Source organism: Calonectris borealis, chromosome 1, assembly GCF_964195595.1.
Source record: "Calonectris borealis chromosome 1, bCalBor7.hap1.2, whole genome shotgun sequence".
NCBI classification, from domain to species: domain Eukaryota; kingdom Metazoa; phylum Chordata; class Aves; order Procellariiformes; family Procellariidae; genus Calonectris; species Calonectris borealis.
This window is the reverse complement of record NC_134312.1, coordinates 198526920-198541832: the sequence shown is the minus strand read 5'-3', so window position 1 is coordinate 198541832 and position 14913 is coordinate 198526920. Positions and strand designations below refer to the sequence as shown.

The window sequence follows — 14913 nt, the reverse complement described above, 5'->3', positions numbered from 1 at the left end:
CTTAAAAGCTTTCTCACATTAGGTTATCTCCATTCTAAACATCAACTTCCATTTTCACTGGTGACAGTAAAAGTGAAAAAACATTTACTGATGGCAGAATTCTGGCTTTCATGAACACATTGCTCAGGAGATGGCTAATGGAAACATTGAATGGCCTCAAATGTAGAGAATAGCATTATTATTGCTTTGTTATAAGCCCTCCAAATATGAAATTAAGTTTTTTCACACCAAATTAAGCATATATTTTACCGAATAAAAAAATCAGTGTGCTTGTCATACACCCCTTATGTACGTAAATATACACAAAAAATGGATCCAGGCACTCTGAACATATTATCTGCCCAATAAAACATCACAGCAGATCTCTTCTTGAAGTAGTCTATTGCAGCATGTATTGAATCTGGTAGGTGTTTCACCTAGAGATTTTGAGACCACACTAAGGAACCTAATTTACCATTTATAATATTTGAAATGTTGAAAAATTACAAGCTGTGTTGGTTGTAGGATGTAATCGAGGCAGTGTTCATAAAAAGTCAGAACAATGCTGGTACTCATTCCATCACTTTTGAAAATGGTTGGAAAAAATTCAAAACCAGCCATTTAATAGTTGAATCAATCTGGTTTTCAGGGAAGATGGACTGTTCTCTAACGATTCACTGTGCAGCACATAGCACTAAAAAAGAAAGGAAAATTAGCATGCATTTATCTTTGTGACTGATTCCTTGGAAACTCTTGGGATCAACATACTCAATAATCCAAAAAACAAGAAATCAATCATGGATTAAAGTTGGTGAGACCAGCCTATACGCAATTCTGAATTTCTTCAGACAACAGAGGGGTTGAAATATGGAATAAATTGTCAGTGGTAGCAATATAAACTAGGCACCGTAAATCAGCTGAAAAAGAATTAGGATATATTTTTAAGAACAAAAAGCAAAGCACTATCTGGACAATTTTGCATTAGGCTGGCCAACTGTATTTTATGATATTCCAAGAAGTTTGGCAGGCTATGTCCAGGATCTGTTTTCTGTAACTATTACTGCTAAAGAACGTTTTCTTGAATTGGAGCCTACAGTTAGCTTTTTTGGTGAGCAGGAAGGGGATAATGTTCTGTGCTGCCCTAGGTGTTCTACTTCTGCGTGTTAAACCTGTATATGAGGCTGATAAGAAAAGTGCAAGAGAAAAATAAGCACACATGTAAGACCTGTTTTTCCAAAAATTATCAAGAGACAGTGCTGAGTCTCACACATGCTTTGCTTCTCACACTGCGTCCATTACTGTGCTTTCCAGGTCTGCAAGTTCTGTATTATAACTTGCATAAATATTCTGCACTTTTGGAACTGATTAACATTACCCAAGCTGAGGGGTTTGGATTCCTTTCTTTTTACATGTTTCAAAAACAAATTAACAACAAGAAAAAAAAAAAAAGATTCCTTCACTGTCTGGATAGGATTCAACTACCTCAACATAGACCTCTTAGTACAAATAATGCTGCTGCTGCTGCTTCAGACAGGTGAAGGTCTTTGGCAGGTCCTGTGGCACACCTGGCAGTCCCATACTGCTCTCCATGACCCCAGAGCATACATAAAGACCATCTACATGGACACTACACAGGCTTCTCTCAGGCACCTGCATTTGTACCCAATACCAATCTTAAGGACACTGAATCCCACCTTTTGCCTATCTGAAAGCACCTATCCACAGACAGTAAGTTACTTAGGATATGCATGCATTTGTGAGAATTCAAAAGCTAGATTTCCTAGTTATATAAAAAGGAAATCACATACAAATTCCTACTTTGCTTCATCATGATACAGCATTGTTACAAGCTTACCACACCAACTGAGTATACGCACACAGAAGTAATAATTATTAAATGCCTACTGGCATGTGAAGTATCTGAACAAGCAACTGAATAATTTGAATACATAAGCATGACAAGACAGCTAGCTGCCGGTATTATTGTTATCCCTGTTAGAGAATTTTACAACCAGATGTTCTTATTCTTAATTTAACACTGGGGGAAAATACTGTTCTTATCTTTTAAGAGAGTTGGGTTTTATGACAACAGTTATTGCACTTGAGTCCTCAACTCACTGTAAAAATCCCCATGCTTAAGGTTTTCTATTGCCTGGCTGTACCCTCAGAGTTGCAAAGTCAATTGGAAACAGAAAGCACAGGGATGTAGGTAGAAGTCAGATTACATAAATCAGGGATGAGCACACAGAAGCGTTAGAGCTGTATATTTTTTAGTATCATATCAGATATCAATTCTGTATGCCATTTGGATAAGAGGGCTAAAATTCCCATGTCTGCTTTCCATATTTTTAAAAATACCTGTTGTGTTTGACAGGAAAGCATGAAAATGGGAAAAACAAACAAAAGGTCTCATGCAGCACGATTTCATGTGTGCTTGCACAGCTTGTGCTATCAGCTAGTCTGAAGTGGTGACCACTAAGAGTCTGTGGAGCACTTCACAGCTCTCATTGCCAGACCTTACTGGACTCACAAAATCACCATGTATTTAAAAGCATGTTTATCTAGGCATTGTGTTTACTTAGAGCTTTTAAGACTTGAAAATTCAGCTCTAAAAGAAAAACTATGATCCTGGTGTTTTGTTCTTTGGTACATTTATCTTGTTTGTTTAACACTGCTCAGGTATAAAACTTCCCTCTCAGCCTCCACAAAGAAACAGCTTTCCAATCTCGGCTTACAACTTATCTCTGGATTCTTAAGGCAGAAAAGAAAATAATGCAGCATCAGGTATTTACACTATACTCTCCCCTTCCCACTTGCCATTCATTTCTCCGTCATGACCCTACACTGCCAGACCTTGACACAGGGACCATCTATTTCCCACACACACACTCATTCTGCAATATATAATATGAGAGCACTTCATATTAAGTACATTTCAGATAAACAACATGCTCCAGTGAAGTATTGAGCACATTTTTCCTGCACACTGTTTTGGCCTGAAAGCTATCTTCCATGCTACTGTTTCTACAGAACCATTCCCAAATGCCTTGAACTCTTACCTGGTATTTCTGATACCACCTTTGATCTTCCTGTGTTTCTACTTCTCCAAGCATGACATGAAAGCAACATTCCTGTACTCTCTTACATTTGCAATCAGCTATATTTCAAAGCTCTGATGTCATCAGGACAACTTTATATCATCTCCAGTGAACTATATCTGCTCAACAGATGTGAAACAGATCTTTTGTTTCACTACTCAGTTTAAAGCCAACTACATAAATAATTGAATGAGATGGTGTTTTTTAATAATGCCCAGGTATTTGTCTGTCAAATCTTTAAAAGCCAAAACCCTGTCGCTGACTTGCTGCTTCAGGATGATGCTGAACGATTGGCTTTCCTCAGTAACAGCTTTAGTACACACTGCTGCTGCAGCCAGACATGGGAAATACAGGAATGGACACCAAAGAGAGGGCATTATATTTGCATTTCATCCCCACAGCCATCTTGGTAACTTTCTGTGTAGATTCCCTTGCCACTGTTAGGACAGACCCAGCAGGGCCAGTCAGAGTGGGGAAGCGGCAGCAATTCATCTATCAACTAGCTCTGTGGACGGAAAGACTTGATTCTGCACCCCTCTGCTAGTAAATGAGACCATAAGCGAGGGAATCCCAACTTTACACGCTGAAGCACCTTGGCAGCAGTGATATGCAAAGGCTCAAGAATCAGGCTAAGAATCACATCAAAAGGACTTGAATTTCCAGGACCCACTTGTCTTTCTGCTTTTGATTTATTTTTCACTGAGTTTTGTATTTTCAAAAATCAAGGGGGGAAATTAAGAGAATAGCAGGAGGACAACGATGAAGAAATGCAATAGGAAAGAGAGATCAGGTCAGAGAAAGGAGAGCAACATCGAGTTTCCGGCTGTTAAGCCAAACCAAAATCTTCTCAGACTTCCCTGAGCTTTACCACTTTGATGACTTAAAATTCACCTCTTAAAAAAAAATATTAGGAAGGCCTAATCAAGGAAGAGGGAAAATACACTCTTACCTCCATTTCCCCTGCAATCACTACACTACAAGGCCTGCCTTCTGCTATATTAGCTCTCTAGCTGCATGAAATTGTCCCAATATGGGCACATATTTTAGTCATTGTCAAAGCAGCTGAAAACACAGTTCCTGGGGCCTCTGTCTCTCCACAAAGAATCAGCCATTGCAGGAAGGTAAGCACCAGCCTTAACCCACCAACATCTCTTATGAGTAAAGCCCATGATGCCAGCCACCTGGGCACACTTCCCACCAAATCTCAAATCCTGTATTTTAATTACCACTTTTCCCAGAAACTGAAGGAAAGCTGATGAAATTTAATGTTTCAGAGATGCCACAGTTTGGATCTTCCTGGTGTAGAGTGATTGGTATCAAGATGAGCTTCTAAGTGTATTAGGGGTTTTAATATACCAATGTTGGCATGCTAGGAAAGAAGACAGGAATATGTTCTCCTCAAGCATTTATCATTGTTTAATTAACTTAAGTTTAATCTTAATGTATGCCTCTGCAAGTTGTGTCCGGATGGTCTATGTGCTAAGCCTGAGTACCATCTCTTATTTCTCCCTGATATTAGGAAAGTATCAGGGAATAAAAGTTATGATGAGCCCCAGTGCTTCACAGCTGCAAAACTCATTTATGTAAGACTTACTATAGTTATTCCTCAGGTGTTAAAGCTTCATTGAAATAAAACAGATACAGTAACAAAGGTATAACGACAGTCATATTGACCGATGTGCTTTTTGATTCAACTCTATAAATATTTACTCAGTACAATCCTTTAGAAGATTAACTTAGAAAGTAGTTCAAGTTCAAATCCCTGTTTCATTACAACGCTAAAAGAATATTCCCCATACACAACACATCCAAGCAGGAAGTACGGGTAAATATTAAACTTGTCCAGAGCACTGGGAAACAATCAGAAATGTACCATATGTACAAGCAACAGCACAGGAGTGCTGGGCACTCAACTACCATTCTCTCAAGCTGAAGGATTTATTCCCTCATGAAGCTTCCCTTTCATGAGCATCACTCTGTACCACAAACTGATCAGCGCTCCTGAGCCTCACAGCAGAAATACAAAACAGCTCAGCGTTCTTTGTGTAAAGCTAAGAAGGGAATTGGAGACCTCTTCTTTCTCTCCCCTGCACCCCTAGGATACCAAAACTGGTGTCTCTTCAGTTTCCAGGTAATTTGGCTAGTTTTATACAGTTTTGGAGGGGAAACTCCTTAAGGCCACTACTAAAGCAAACTCACCAGGGGAACTAAAACCAAATTGAGCTCTTCCCATTGCTGCAGGTCTACAAGATTTCTTCTGTCACTTCACCTCCCTTAAGCCTTAAACTTGCTCCCAACTTCTATGCAGCATGAGCACAGAGAGATAACCGAGGAACAGGGCTGAAGCTCATTACACATTTTTCAGTGTAGGTGTTAGATGCAACTGACTCCCATCCTTAGTCATGGACACCAGGAGACATAAAAGCTCATTTGCCTCAGTACAGTATGCAGAAAAAAAATAAACACAGACTAATACAGTGAAGAGAACATCTGACCTCACATTTTTGGAGCAGACTTGCATTTTATTTATCATATAGTGGTATCTCTGGCTAATAAAATTCCTCCTTATGGTAATATGATTAAGCTACATCAGGCTGGAGGTCCCAGAGGCCTTCACCTGTCTTCAACCCCTTCCACAGCTGCTCACATGGGAAGGCCTAAATTAGCCATACAACATTTGATATGTCCTACTCCCCACCTGTACAGACCAGTACCTCAGCCATTAGGTGTCCCTCTGCTCAGGAGAGAAGATATCATGGATACACACCACGGGGCACCCTGTGGTTTTACCTGCATGACCACAGAAAGGACATGAGGCAGTGGGATGGAAAACCTACCTCAGTCCTACAGGCACGGGTACATGAGTTGCAAGGAAAAACAACCACAAAAGGGGGTTCTTCCAGGAAAACTGCTGCTCCAGTCTCCAGTGAGCAGTCCCCCAGACAGAGTAGAAAGGCTGATTCCAATTCCGACCTTAATAAAGGGACTTCTGATTCATACTTACAAGAAGTGGATAGCAGATATGATGACCAGGACTAGAGGGGCCCTGCCTCCGGCCAGGTGGAGGAAAGGGACAACCGGGTTTACTGGACTGTGTGGATTTGATGGCCTGGCACATCAGAGCCACAGGAGTATAAGGCTCCCATAGACACCAGTGTACCCTGATGCCATCAGGCTATAAAGGGGCAGAACCCATCTGTATTTCTGGAGTGACAGGGGCATCCCAAGACCTAACTGTATTGGAGGCCGAAGTGAGCCTGACCGGGAAGGAGTGGCAGAAGCACCCCATTGTGACTGGCCCAGAGGCTCTGAGCATCCTTGGCATAGACTCCTCAGGAGAGGGTATTTTAAGGACCCAAAAGGGTACCGGTGGGCTTTTGGTATAGCTGCCCTGGAGACAGAGGAAATTAAACAGCTGTCCACCTTGCCCAGTCTCTCAGAGGACCCTTCTGTTGTGGGGTTGCTGAGGGTTGAAGAACAACAGGTACCAATCGCTACCACAACCGTGCACCGGCGGCAATACCGCACCAACCGAGATTCCCTGATTCCCATCCATGAGCTGATTCATCGACTGGAGACCCAAGGAGTGATCAGCAAGACTCGCTCACCCTTTAACAGTCCCATATGGCCAGTGCGAAAGTCTAATGGAGAGTGGAGACTAACAGTAGACTACCATGGCCTGCACGAAGTCACGCCGCCACTGAGTGCTGCTGTGCCGGACACGCTAGAACTCCAATAGGAACTGGAGTCAAAGGCAGCCAGGTGGTACGCCACCATTGGTATCGCTAATGCGTTCTTCTCAAACCCTTTGGCGGCAGAGTGGAGGCCACAGTCTGCTTTCACTTGGAGGGACGTCCAGTACACCTGGAACCGACTGCCCCAGGGGTGGAAACACAGCCCTACCATTTGCCATGGACTGATCCACACCGCACTGGAACAGGGTGAGGCTCCGGAACACCTGCAATACATTGATGACGTCATCGTGTGGGGCAACACAGCAGAAGAAGTTTTTGAGAAAGGGGAGAGAATAGTCCAAATCCTTCTGAAGGCCAGCTTTGCGATAAAACGAAGTAAGGTCAAGGGACCTGCACAGGAGATCCAGTTTTTAGGAATAAAATGGCAAGATGGACATCGTCAGATCCCAACAGATGTGATCAACAAAACAACAGCCATGTCTCCACCAACTAGCAAAAAGGAAACACAAGCTTTCTTAGGTGTTGTGGGTTTTTGGAGAATGCATATTCCAAATTACAGTCTGATCGTAAGCCCCCTCTATCAAGTGACCAGGAAGAAGAACGACTTCAAATGGGGCCCTGAGCAACAACAAGCCTTTGAACAAGTTAAACAGGACATAGTTCAGGCAGTAGCCTTTGGGCCAGTCCGGGCAGGACAAGATGTGAAGAATGTGCTCTACACCGCAGCCGGGGAGAATGGCCCTACCTGGAGCCTCTGGCAGAAAGCACCAGGGGAGACTCGAGGTCGACCCTTAGGGTTCTGGAGTCGGGGATACAGAGGATCCGAGGCCCGCTACACTCCAACTGAGAAGGAGATATTGGCAGCATATGAAGGGGTTCAAGCTGCTTTGGAAGTGGTTGGCACTGAAGCACAGCTCCTCCTGGCACCCCGACTGCCGGTGCTGGGCTGGATGTTCAAAGGGAGGGTCCCCTCTACACATCATGCAACCGATGCTACGTGGAGTAAGTGGGTGGCACTGATCACACAACGGGCCCGAATAGGAAATCCCAGTCGCCCAGGAATCTTGGAGGTGATCACGAACTGGCCAGAAGGCAAAGATTTCGGAATATCCCCAGAGGAGGAGGTGACGCGTGCTGAAGAGGCCCCACTGTATAACAAACTGCCAGAAAACAATTCCTTTCGCCTTGTGGGAAAGCATCGGAGGTGGAAAGCTGCTGTATGGAGTCCTATACGCCAAGTTGCAGAAACTGCTGAAGGAGAAGGTGAATCGAGTCAGTTTGCAGAGGTGAAAGCCATCCAGCTGGCCTTGGACATTGCTGAACGAGAAAAATGGCCAGTGCTTTATCTCTATACTGACTCATGGATGGTGGCAAATGCCCTGTGGGGGTGGTTGCAGCAGTGGAAGCAGAACAGCTGGCAGCGCAGAGGTAAACCCATCTGGGCTGCTGCGTTGTGGCAAGGTATTGCTGCCCGGGTAGAGAACCTGGCTGTAAAAGTACGTCACGTAGATGCTCACGTACCCAAGAGTTGGGCCACTGAAGAACACCAAAACAACCAGCAGGTGGATCAGGCTGCTAAGACTGAAGTGGCTCAGGTAGATCTGGACTGGCAACATAAGGGTGAATTACTTATAACTTGGTGGGCCTATAACACCTCAGGCCATCAAGGAAGAGATGCAACATACAGATGGGCTCGTGATCGAGGGGTGGACTTGACCATGGACACTATTGCCTAGGTTATCCATGAATGCGAAACGCGCGCTGCAATCAAGCAAGTAAAGCCTCTCTGATATGGAGGACGATGGCTAAAATACACATATGGGGAGGCCTGGCAGATTGGTTATATCACACTCCCACAGACCCGACAAGGCAAGCGCCATGTACTCACCATGGAAACAACCACCGGGTGGCTGGAAACATATCCTGTGCCCCACGCCACTGCCAGGAACAATATCCTGGGCCTTGAAAAACAAGTCTTATGGTGTCATGGCACCCCAGAAAGAACTGAGTTAGACAACAAGACTCATTTCCGAAACACCCTCATAGACACCTGGGCCAAAGAGCATGGCATGGAGTGGGTCTATCACATCCCCTATCATGCACCAGCCTCTGGGAAAATCGAATGATACAATGGACTGCTAAAGACAACGCTGAGAGCCATGGGCGGTGGGACATTCAAGCATTGGGATACACATTTAGCAAAAGCCACCTGGTTAGTCAACACTAGGGGATCTGTCACTTGAGCTGGCCCTGCCCAATCAAAACTTTTAGGTACTGTAGAAGGGGATAAAGTCCCTGTAGTTCACATAAAAAATATGCTGAGGAAGACAGTCTGGATTAGCTCCTGCCTCAGGCAAGGGAAAACACATTCATGGGATTTGCTTTTGCTTCAAGGACCTGGGTGCACTTGGTAGATGATGCGAAAGCATGGGGAATTCCGATGTGTACCTCAAGGGGATTCGATTTTGTGTGAACATAGTCAATGAACTGAATTGTTTGATGTTAATTGCTATATAATACTGTATGTCATCACTTCTGTGGTTGCTATATGTCATATCAATGCTATTACAGTAAGAATGACCCAGATTAATGAATTCTGATGAAACCAAACTAAGTGCAACGATGATAGAACCAGACAAGCGCAATAATAATGGAACCAGAACTGGCTTCAAGATGCAACAATCCAACACCACCTCTCCTGCCCTGAAAGACTCTTATGACAGATGAGCCCAAGTCATGGACTAAATGAACTCAATGGACATTTTAGAGGGATGGCCCATAGACTAAAGGAATGATATGTGTATGTATATCAAAAGACAGGAAAAGTGGAGGCGATTGGAATGTGTTGGAAAATGTGAGACCTCAGCATGACATAAATGGTATAGAATAAGGGGTGGATACTGTCCTGGTTTCAGCTAGGACAGAGTTAATTTTCTTCCTAGTAGCTGCTATAGTGCTGTGTTTGGGATTTACTGAGAAGAATGTTGATAACACACTGATGTTTTAGTAGTTGCTAAGTAGTGTTTACACTTGTCAAGGACTTTTCAGCTTCCCATGCTCTGCCAGGTGCACAGGAAACTGGGAGGGGGCACAGCCAGGACAGCTGACCTAACTGGCCAAAAGGATATTCCATACCATATGACGTCATGCTCAGTATATAAACTGGGGGGAGCTGGCTGGGGAGCAGCAATCGCTGCTTGGGGACTGGCTGGGCATTGGTCGGTGGGTGGTGAGCAATTGCATTGTGCATCACTTATTTTGTATATTCTACCATTATTATTATTATTATTATTTTCCCTTCCTTTTCTGTTCTATTAAACTGTCTTTCTCTCAATCCATGAATTTTACTTTTTTTTTCCGATTCTCTCCCCCATCCCACTGGGGCAGGGGGGAGTGAGCAAGCAGCAGTGTGGTGTTTGGCTGCCTCCTGGGTTAAACCACAACAGGAACTTAGTTTACTTGTGGTGGTGGTGCATTTTCCCCCCACTCCTAGGCTGCTTGTTGATCTCAGAAATTTCCATAAGACCTCGGCCTTGGTGTACTGAGTCTGGCAGTTGAGCGCTCCTTGACTGTATCAGAAACTCTGCATAGCTGAGGCTGGGAATGTACTCCTACTGCCTGGCCCAGGTGTCCAGAAGAACAACACTGAAACCTTGAAAACCTTCAGAATTTTTAGTAATTATCACCTGGGACTGTGGGCAGGATGGAAAATTACAGATTACTAAAGCCAATCATCTTGCAAACCTATAATCGGTAGTCCTAAGTGAGACCCTTCGAGCTCCGCGGGATCACAGCAGGCTGCACCCTGTATCTCCCTCTGAGATGAGACGCCCCTCAGAGCTTGCAACGTCTTGAGCTAACAATATTTGGAGGCTCGTCATCGGACGGGACCTGGGCTGAAACTCTTCACTTCTCGAGGCTCAACCCTCGCCCATTGAGAAATGCGAAGACATTTTATGTTAATCTTTCTTCACCGAACTCGAGGTGAATTTTTAACAGGTACCTTTTGTACATTTATATACATATTTCTGTCTGTGTGTGTGTGAACTAATAGTAAGCATTATTAGTAATCTGTAATTAAGTCATGATTGTAGTATACTCTACAAACACTTAGTTCGTAAATATTAAATTAGTTAATGATTAGGTGCTGCTAAAAGTTTGTTAATGATTAGTTAATAATTAAGTGCTGCTAAAACTGTGAATGAACCCTAGACTGCTGCTAAATACATGTAGTCCTTAAGAGATAAACCCTTAGACATAACATGATTTTTCTTTGTATGTTTCATCCGTGTAGTGAGTAATAGAGTGAACCTTGCCATCGAACTCTGTTAAGTCGCACCTTTACAAATCTCTATTAAAATCACTTTCTGCTAATACCTTTGACAGGTGATTCTTTGGGCAGCCTCTAAACCACTCATTCACGACCCTTGTCAGACTACAGTAAATGAAGCAAAGACACACACTGCTACCATGGGCGAGAAGCAGGACTTTCAAAACTAATTTTCAAATGGAGCAAAGAATCCTAGAAGGCAATCATGAAGCTGTTAAGCATTTTCTGAACAGTTCAGGGAAAACCCCAGTAATTCCCATGCTCAGTAAGAAACCCACTAGAATAGTTCTTTTTTATATTATTTATATTTCTTTTTCACAATAATGAATATTATTGTCATCTCCAACAACACTTAAAACTGTGTTATGATCAGCCCAAGTCAAATTAAGGACTATTTCAGAAAGTAAAACATGAACCAAATCTGATAAGTGTGGTAAATCTGTCTCAGAGCTGTGAAGGTGGCTTCTACACAGGGCAAGAACAGACCTGTGAAATCTCAGGAACATAGATTTATATTTGGCAGAGAATTTGGCTAAAGAGTTGGAACACAGTCAAGATTTGGATGCTTAAAATTTAGAAAAAAAATCAACTCTTTGTACTATTTCACAAATCTAGCATACTATATAATCACTCAACTATCCTGCTCTCACCCACAATAGCAAAACACTGCCATTATTTTGATGGTATCCTATAACTATCTTGCAGTAAACAGACTAACCTGCATTGAAATTATAACCGCCAACAGCCAATTCAGAAATAGTTAGCACAGGAAAAATGGAGCAATTTAGTGGAGAATATTTGTTCCCTAAGAACCTAACATAATACATAAAAGATGATCAGACCCTGAGGGAGTCAGGTATACACATACTGACCATATTCATATTTCACTGAATAGTAAAACATTACTTACCCACTATCTCCCATAATCAATATAACTAGCTGCCTAATTATAAATGTTCTAATTTTCTTATCTGTTAACCTCATTCATGCCTGCTTAACTGTAGAAAGAAACAGAAAACCTAATATATACACATAGACATATAAATAAAACTGATGAACAATGTGGAAATTGCTGCACCAAGTGACCACTTGATACTCAAGTGACCAATCCATTGCATTCAAGTTCCTCGTGTGTTTCTAACTAGGCAACAGCACATGATAAACATCGCTTCCTCATTCTTCTTTAATTCAAGACTATAACCTGAAGCATGAGAACTACACTCCTGTCTAAAGCAGGCTGAAATGCAATGTATTAACGTTCATAACAGTATTCAGCCCTCTTTAAAATCCAGTTTCACTACTTGACATCTTCAGGCAATTAATTTTTCAAAAGTTAGTTACATTTTAAACATTATTAAAACAAATAACCTAATTAATTTTATAATTTCATGGGCACCGTAGGGCAACATTATGTCCTCTGTTTCCAAAAAACAAGGCAAACTAATTTCAATTCCAGCTAAGCTATGGTCTTTATAATTTGGAAGCAACAGCTCTAGTTTTTGCCTAGTTTATTATTTGCCTATAGAGTTCTTTCTGATTCCTGATGAACTTTTGCTTTAATTTTAGCCTCAAATTCAAGTTTTATAAATATAAGCTGTAATTGAAATGTTTCCATGAATACAAAGCAGCTTTCAATAAGAACATTTGCACAGAAGGAATGAACTTTGTCCCTGACATCTCATATCCAAGGCTTCATTGTACTGCAACCTGCAGTTTTCCTTTTGCAAACATTAAGAATGAACTAACTTAATCTGAAAAAGGAAACAGAATTTTAAGTTGTTAAACACGGAAAAAAATGTCAGTCCTTTTAGCTCATTCCATTTGGATGAGTTTTTCTTTTTTTAAGAGATGATTTGAGGAGTAAGCACCAGTAAGACCCATCCATTTAGTTGCTCTTACCTCAATAATATACAAAACCACATTCTTATAGAAGCAATATAGTATGCACTTAGTAACTCGATTGTAACTCCAAGCTCCATGGACCAACAGCAGCTTCTCCAAGTAGGAAAACTGAAAGAGAAAACAAGTTTTTACATATATGAAGAACTGTTTAAAAAAATCGGTTAAAGTAAACCCCTGCTCTCAAGAAAAAAAACACTCAGATCAGCTATGAAAGCTGTTCTTCAAGCGCGATATTTAAATAGCTTAGCAGAAGATACATGCAAAAACCAACACTTAAAAACATTTAGAGGTTTTGCTACAAAAAAGACTTTTCCTGTAAATACTTTAAGTGGTCTTCACTGGCTTTAAACAGCAAGAAGCTTTCAACTAGTATTACTATCCTGATAGCAAAATCAAACAAGGTTAACATAATATAGCCTTTTGGATTGAATATAAATGTGTACTCTTCATGGTCAAACAAGATACCTGTGTTTGAGGGCTTATAAGGTTCAGAATTTCCTTTCTCTGTGTTAAATGAAATGTCTGGTAATTAGAACTGTCTTGAACTGAAATAAAATGCACAAGGGGGAAACACCAGTGGAAAAAGATACATAGAGTCTTTTACAGAGAATGAATACTTCATTAACATTTTCAGCCCACAGAAAGTATGCAATCATGTTATACAAAGCACCTAAAATATTGTATAAAGAAGGAGCATTTGCCAAAAAGGGCAAATAAATGAATCTTGTAAAAAAGGATACCTTTTAATGCTAGTTTGAACGATAGATACAGCTCAAATTCAGCTTCTCAATTTGGCAGTTTTGAAAATGGACTTTTATAGAAGCAGTCTCACAACGCAGCCTAGGAAATGTGTAATTTTCTAGTCTTGGCTTTGTCAGTGAACTTTTTTATGGCCTGCAGCGTTCCTCTTTTGTCCAGTTACAGACAGCTCAAACTGGTGACTAGATTTACCATTCAGCATGTGAGACCATCATTTGCTTTGCTTCCTTTTCCACGAACTGACTTGATAGGAAAAGCTTGGCTTCCTAAATTTAGATTCTACATAATTTATTTTAACCAAAACTAATTTGAAATTGAAAGCTACAGTAATGACTGTCATGAGATAGCTCTGCTCCCATGATTTCCAGCACTGAAATCACTGAACCACAAATCCTGTAAGAACAGTCTCTCCCCCATGCATCAGCAACTCAGATTTGTTAGGATATGCCAGCAAGAAAGAAGGAGAGAATATGAAAGTGAACCAAGCTTCACGGTTCAGCCTCTGCCCAACTTGAGTTAGGATTGAAAGTGGGACACTCACAAGGGAGCAGCTGACCTACTGGACACCTAATGCCTCAGTTAATATGCAGCTTTCCTCATCAAAATTCACTAACAAAACACATCAGCAGTGATGGGAAACTTGCCACTACGTCCTGACAAGTCACCCTAAACACCTAGACACACCCTAAAAACTTCTCTCTCTGCCGAGTCTAACGAGTGACCATCTCAGATGTAGTCTTTTCTGGAGCTTAAGGCAAGGAAAAATCCTACCGTTAATTGTTCTCTTGTCTGTACTCTTGTGAAAATGAGTGCACTGCATAGCACACCAAGGAAGAGATAGTAACCTAAAAAACGCAGTTCTGAGCCTGCTCACACTGGTGAAAAGTCCCATTAAGAAGTGGCAAGGAATTAAATTTGTTTTGATGGTGATCACTGAAATCATGCTAACGCACAGCTACTGGCATACTTGAGTGACTGTAGGGATAGGGCTCTACTAAGACACTGCCCTTTTCTGGGCACTACTATATTTATGGAGTTTTAAATCAGAAGGCAACATTAAAACCATCTGGCCAGCCTACCTGCAAAACAGTTTCTGTAATTTTTCAGTCATCTCTATCAACCGTAGCATAACTTTTTTTATACAGAGATT

General features: G+C 41.7%; 1 protein-coding gene across 1 annotated transcript in view; it reads right to left on the bottom strand.

Annotated features, from left to right (window-relative positions):
• Window positions 1-14913, bottom strand: part of ATP8A2 (ATPase phospholipid transporting 8A2) — a 213470-nt gene that overhangs the window by 41840 nt on the left and 156717 nt on the right. Inside the window, exon 28 of the mRNA XM_075143130.1 lies at window positions 13002-13112. Coding sequence (XP_074999231.1) covers window positions 13002-13112 — 111 coding nt within the window. The remainder of the gene's footprint in view (window positions 1-13001; window positions 13113-14913) is intronic.